General features: G+C 42.7%; 1 protein-coding gene across 1 annotated transcript in view; it reads right to left on the minus strand.

The window, feature by feature from the left end:
• LOC106871241 (RING finger protein 207) overlaps nt 1-7,136 on the minus strand; it is a gene marked incomplete at its 5' end in the record, with an annotated part of 28,111 nt that overhangs the window by 16,609 nt on the left and 4,366 nt on the right. Inside the window, 4 exons of the mRNA XM_052969467.1 lie at nt 1,023-1,208; nt 2,400-2,745; nt 3,178-3,264; nt 6,618-6,718. Coding sequence (XP_052825427.1) covers nt 1,023-1,208; nt 2,400-2,745; nt 3,178-3,264; nt 6,618-6,718 — 720 coding nt within the window. The remainder of the gene's footprint in view (nt 1-1,022; nt 1,209-2,399; nt 2,746-3,177; nt 3,265-6,617; nt 6,719-7,136) is intronic.

Below are 7,136 nucleotides of genomic sequence, written 5' to 3' on the forward strand. Positions count from 1 at the left end.
ATATATATATATATATATATATATATATATATATATATAGGGCAAGTATATTCTACGAATGCCTCAGGCCAACCAAAGCCTTGTGAGTGGCCTTGGTAGATGGAAACTGAAAGAAGCCCATTAGTATATATACATTTATGTGTGTGTGTGTGTGTATTTGTGTGTCTTGATTGTTCCCCCACCCTCGCTTGACAACCAATGCTAGTGTGTTTATGTCCCCATAACTTAGTGCTTCAGCAAAAGATACTGATAGAATAAGTACTAGGCTTAAAAAGAATGAGCCCTGGAGTCGATTTGTTGACTAAAGGCGGTGCTCCAGCATGGCCACAGTCAAATGACTGAAACAAGTAAAAGAATAAAATAATACATATACAATAATAATAATAATAATAATAATTATTATTATTATTATTATTTCTCTTAGGCATAGCAATATTAATAACGAAATGTCAGAACACAATAAATGTGCTTCAGAAGAAAGGGGTCAGTGGAGTAGGGAGCAGGAATAAATGAAAATGACAAAGGAATAAGGAATTGTGTGGATCAACTTCGTTAGCTTTTATAGATGACACAATGAACTCATTGTTGAGCACTTGTGTATCCCCCTGTAGCATTATCAGAGCTTCAAAATGAAGTGCCCCTTACGAAGGGGATGGTGGAGGACCCAGATAATGTGGAACATTGTTTAAACGAAGAAGACCCATCCACCACAACAGAATTGAGATCCTAAAACCAAGACGCCATGTAAAAAACACTGGTGGGGGTTCCTGATAACAAGTAGAAAGCACGGGGGATGGTGACACATAAAAGGCACCCACTATACTCTCGGAGTGGTTGGCATTAGGAAGGGCATCCAGCTGTAGAAACCAAACCAAAACAGACTATGGAACCTTGTGAAGCTCCTGGCCTTTCTGGTTCCTGTCAAACTGTCCAACCCATGCTAGCATGCAAGACGGATGTTAAATGATGAATACACACCCACACCCTTGCAGGTATACACACAGACTGTTTCAACCACTGACCTTCTCCAAGGGGGGATGTTTGTGCTCCAGGTTGAGGTGGTGACGATGTAGCTGTTCCTCAAGGAGGGACACAATCTTCCTCAGATCGGTGATCACCGTCTTCTTGGCCAGACAACGACGCAGGGTCAAGTCTCGATGCAGCTCTTGGGCCTCCAGCTTCAGGTGATCCAACTTCTGGATTAGATCCTGAGACAATGAAAGAATACCAAGATCCATGAGACAATGAAAGAATACCAAGATCCTGAGACAATGAAAGAATACCAAGATCCATGAGGCAGAGAATGATGGATACACACACACACACATCTACACACATACATGGATACATACAAACACACACACACACACACACACACAAATACATATATACACACATATACATAGACACTAACACACACATACATAACAACCACTGTTGCTCTCGTTTTCTTACTCCCTCACTCACTTTCCTTTCTTATCCATCTGCTCAACAACAAGACCCTTATTTCTATCTCTCAGCTGGCACAACTCCCCTCAGTACTACTTCCTGCTCCCAGTTGAAGGGGTTTTCTTTGCAAGAGACTTGGTGATCTGGTCAGTGATGGTGACAGTCCACTCTGTGGGGTGGTTGGCGTTGGGGACGGCATCCAGCTGTGGAAACCAAGCCAAACAGACTTCTGGAACCTGGTGCATCATTTGGCCTCACCAGCCCCTAGCAAACTGTCTGACCTTTGGAAAACAGACATTAAATGATGATGACGACGATGATACACAAACGCACACACACATATCAGCAGCATCATCATTGTTATCATTGTCGTCATTCAGCATCTGTTATCCATGCCGGCAGGAATTAGACAATTTGACAGGAACTGGTAAGCCAGAAAGCTCAACCAGGCCCCAGTCTGATTTGGCTTCTATGGCTGGATGCCCTACCTAATGCCAACCACCCCAACACTGTAGGGAGTACCTTTTACTTGTCAATGCTACTGACCATGACTACAATTTCACAAAGCCCTGACAAATCTTCCAAAGCACAAAAAAACCACCAAATGTCTCGATTGATCGGTTTGTTTGTGTCTGTCTGTCTGTACACACACATATAAATATATATAACACCTTTCTTCCACCCCTTTAATTTTCTCTGTCATTTGTACTCTGTGTAACCCGGACCTATTAATATATCCCCATATCTACACTTTACCTGAAAGTCTCCACCTTTTGCTTTCTCATTTTGCATATTTTGTATTTCATGCCCAAACTATTACCTTATATATATTTAATGTATCTAATGTGCATATACACACACACTCATTCCCCATCCTAAAACTGCTCCCCACCCCCCACCACAACACCACACTGCTCACGTACTACTACCACTGTGAAATCAGTACCTACCCTGTGTACCACATCAAACTCGTTGCAGTGGTCAGCAAATGGACCCTTGGCATCAATAAATTTGATTATGCTGTTACTTTTCCCATTGGAGCGCCGATAGTTGTTGAAGTTGATGCTGTAGTTGATCAGAGAAGCTGTCACACTACTACTACTACTACTACTAGCAGTAGGTAGTGTTGCAGTATTAGGAGAGGTAGTAGTGGGGCTGCTATGATGATGATGGTGTTGGCTGCTACTGTTCTGGTGGCCTGCTGTAGTATTGGTGTTAGTAGTTAGCTTACTGCTGCTGCTGCTGTTGTTGTTGTTGCTGTTGTTGTTGGAATGGTGTACTTTAGACAATTCCAGCCTGGGGACATGAAAATATACATTTATTTAGTAAAAAGCACACATCCTGGTGCCACATAAAAAGCACCCAGTCCACACTCTATAATGTGGTTGGCATTAGGAAGGGCATCCAGTCATCGAAACCAAAATAGACAACAGAGCTTGGTGCCCAACCTCCAATGCACATCCGTGCTGCCAGCTCGTGTCAAGCCATCCAACCGATGCCATCATGGATAACATATGATGATGATGATGGTGACAATAGCTTTGATGGTCACTTCTGATGCCTCACCAACTGATTTATTGCATCTTTGGCAATTTTGGTTTACCAAATTCCGAAACACAACCAAGGCAGAACATAAAGTTGTTGTTATGCAACCAATAAAATGATTAGAGAAAGAAATGAAACGATGCGAGAATGAAAGGTAAGTTCGTTTAGAAAGGTGATACTCACTTGACAGTTGGTGTAAAGGTGTTACTGTTGTTGCTGGATGAGGTGAATTCTCTGCAGAGGTTTGGAAATAGAAGTGGCTCCAAGCATCTGGATAGAGAAAACAGAGTAGAAAGAGTGTTGGGGTTAAGCATGGCCATGTCATGTACATACAAACATAAAGAAAGAACAACAAATGGGTTAAGAGTCCCTACAGCTGTTTCAGACATGGTTTCTATTGATGAAATTAGGAAAAAAAAAAAACGTTTTCTTTGGGTGAATTAAAATTTTAAATTTGGTTCAGAGATGGAAAAAATACCAAAATGTGGAATGTGGAGAGAACTTCTCCTTTCAGCAACGAAGAAGAGAATGAAGACATACCATGGGGCAGAAGACAATCAACAGACAACGCTACATTAAATAATTTCTTTAAATAGATGTGTGAAGGTGCAAAGCTTAATGGTTAAAGTGTCAAGCTTATGATCATGGGGTAGCAAGTTTGATTCCTGTTCTGCTCTTGAGCAAGACGTTTTATTTCACATTGCTCCAGTTCCCTTAGCTGTAGGAATGAGTTGTGAAGTCACTGGTGCCAAGCTGTATCAGCCCCTTTGCTTTTTCCTGGGACAACATCAGTGGCATGGAGAGGAGAAGCTGGTATGCATGGGCAACTGCTGGTCTTCCATAAACAACCCTGCCTGGACTTGTGCCTCAAAGGAACACTTTCTAGGTGCAATCCCATGGTCATTCGTGGCCGAAGGAGGCCCTAAATAGATGTCCATAGATAACAGATAAGATGAAGACAGAGAAAGAAACAGGAGAGAAAGATGTGGATGGAAAGTTCATCAGACTGGTGCTACATGAGGAGGACATTTGGTACTTTTTGTACAACCCATGCCAGCATGTAAAACAGAGGTTAAATGACGACAACGATGATGATGATGATGGTAATATTTCCCAATGGCCAGAAGATTGGAAGTAAATGTTGCTATTTGTAGAACAGTGAAACTCATTTATAACTACATGCAACGTCAAGACAAGAGAACACACACATGCATATATAAGGACAGGCTTCTTTGAGTTTCCACCTACCAAATCCTCTTATAAAGTTTAGGTCAGTTTGAGGTTATAATAGAAGACACTGGCCAATGATAGCACACAGTGGGACTGAACCCAGAACCATGTGGCCGGGAAGCAAACATCTTACAACACAACCAGTATCCTAATCTTGAACATGTCCTGCCGCAAGCTTGGACCAAACCAGGTTTCCGATAAAACAGCTGCATCACAGACGGAACCATTCCTACAGGCTTCGAACTCTCCAGGTGTCGCATAATGCAGCAACAACGTCTTCGAACAGACAACCAGACTCAACGATGTTGGACTAAAAGCCAAAACAACCGAAACACCATAGCAACACAGCGCAGGGGAGATAACCCAATACTGCATTTGAAAACCAAACTCCAACATTTTGTTTACTAAGTAACTGTGACATTTTCTTTCTCCATTTAAAGTTGCCTCTACAGCGTAGCGCTTTGTGCGTGTGAAATCAATGGTCACTCTGTGACCAACCATAACAAACATCCTCAATAATATATCATCATCATCATCATTTAGCGTCTGTCTTCCATGCTGGCATGGGTGGGATGGCTTGACAGGAGTCAGCCTGGCAGAAGCCTGCACTGAACGTCTGTGACTGTTTTGGCAGGGTTTTTACAGCTGGATGCCCTTCCTAACACCGACCACCCAGCAGAATGAACTGAGTGCTTTTTATGTGGCACAAGCAAAGGTGAGGAGGTCAGTTTTGGCAAGGTTTTTACAACTGGGTGCCCTTCTGAACACCAACTACTTTACAGAGTGGACTGAATGCTTTTTGCAAGGCACTTGCACTGACAGGGTCATCAAGTAACTTGCAAAGCAAAAATCTTTTGAGACGGGAGGTGGGCATTGGAGGAAGTGATCTTGTGTCAGGGGATGAAAGGTTATAGTGAGACAGAAACAGCAATAGCGGAGGAAGGTTAGCAGGGAAAATAGCTTTTGTATGTGGAAAATGCACAGATACAATAAACTCCATCAACTGCCAGAGGGGCAAGCTAGAGGTAGTAGACAGCTTCCATTATCTAGGTGACCAAGTTAGTATTGGAGTTGGATGCCCTGAGAGCAAAGCTGTTAGAATAAGAATAGGCTGCGCAAAGTTCAGAGAGCCCCTACCCCTGCTAGCAACAAAGGGCCTCTCTCTCAGAGTGAAAGGCAGATTGTAGGATGCCGGTGTGCAAACAGCCATGCTACATGGCAGTGGCACATGGGCTGTGACAGCCAAGGAGATGTGTAGGCTTGAAAGAAATGAAGCCAGTATGCTTCACTGGATGTGCAATGTCAGTGTGCATGTTCGACAGAGTGTAAGCATCTTGAGAGAAAGGTTGGAGATGAGAGGCATCAGATGTGATGTGCAAGAGGGACAACTGTGCTGGTATGGTCATGTGATGCGTATGGACGAGGACAGATGCGTAAAGAAGTGCCGATCTCTAACTGTAGTAGAGGTGGACAGAGGAAGATTTGGAACGAGGTGGTGAAACGTGATCTTTGAAGTTTGAGCCACACAGAGGCTATGAATAGTGACTGAGACCTTTGGCAATAAGCTGTGCTTGAGAAGAAGACCCGTCAAGACAAGTGAAATCATAGTCATGACTGATGTTGGTGCCACATAACTGTTACCCATGCCAGTGGCACATAAAGAGCACCTTTCCAGAATTGGGCCCCATGGAAGCAAAGTGGCCAAAATAATGTGAAACCTGCTGCTCTTTCAACAAGATGGTCTTCATCTGACCATCTTGTTTCAGAAAGAGCTGCAACATCAACATTAAGACGCCTTAGCTCCTTAGTGATTAGAACTGTTCTTCTTTCAGGCCTATCCACTCAATCTAAAAGGGTTCTCCCATTCCAACAGGCCAGGTTGAGAGAAACCTTATTCCTTGCACACTTGTTATCAATTCTTTGTTCATTCCTGCTAAATTGAACCACCGTTAGCCACAGTAAACTAACCAGCAGAGAGAGAGGACAGACAAGTTTTAGAGCACCTTCCCAGTATATGTAGGTGAGCAGTGCTCTCCTTAAAAGGGCTGCTCAGACACAGGATTCTCCACCGAAAACAATTCCTGTCCATCAAAACATGTTAGCGACATTAAGATAAGAACCCTGCCACCTTATGTGCAGATTTATAATGGTATGCTTACACCCGGAAAAAAAAAGGGCCAGCAGACAGACAGATACATAGATGAATAAGAACATAAATGCAAAACAAAACAAAAGATAAAAATAGTACTTGAATACCAAAGGCAGAGTAACATGCTTTTTCAGAAAGCCAAAAAATTCTTCACAAACTGTTCGAGTTTCATGTTACCATTCATCAGACAATTGTAATCACACACACAAAACATATGCAGAGAGGGAGAGAAATAATAGCTTACTTGGCAAATTCGTTTTTATGGTCAGTGTTCACTTGACTTCCCTGTGTTGGACGGAGTGGGTGTTTCTGGAGGGCCAGCGACTGCAGGCGTTCCATGAGAACCTGTCAACACAATGTTTGAAATAGCTGTACTGCAAAGACACCCACACTACCACCACCACTACTACTATTACTACTACTACCATGCAGATCACATAGCATCTATGTGGTAGCTCAAATTGCTAGAAATAAGAGCCAAACCTCCTTCAAAGCACTCCATCAGATCTCAAAGAATATAGTGGACAACAGACTTCTCTATACTGTGTATTTCAAAAACATACACGATGGGATGGCCATGGCACGAATGCATTTTCTTTATATATCTGCTCAATCATAGCTCACAACTAACTACTACTCTACAACTACTGATATTTGCACAAGTCACGGTTCACTTCAACCTCACAAAACAGCACAAAGTCACCTCAAGCATCACAAACGAATAAATTACTCTGTCTGTGTGTGTGTGTGTGTGTGTGTGTGT

This window comes from Octopus bimaculoides, chromosome 7, assembly GCF_001194135.2.
Source record: "Octopus bimaculoides isolate UCB-OBI-ISO-001 chromosome 7, ASM119413v2, whole genome shotgun sequence".
NCBI classification, from domain to species: Eukaryota; Metazoa; Mollusca; class Cephalopoda; order Octopoda; family Octopodidae; genus Octopus; species Octopus bimaculoides.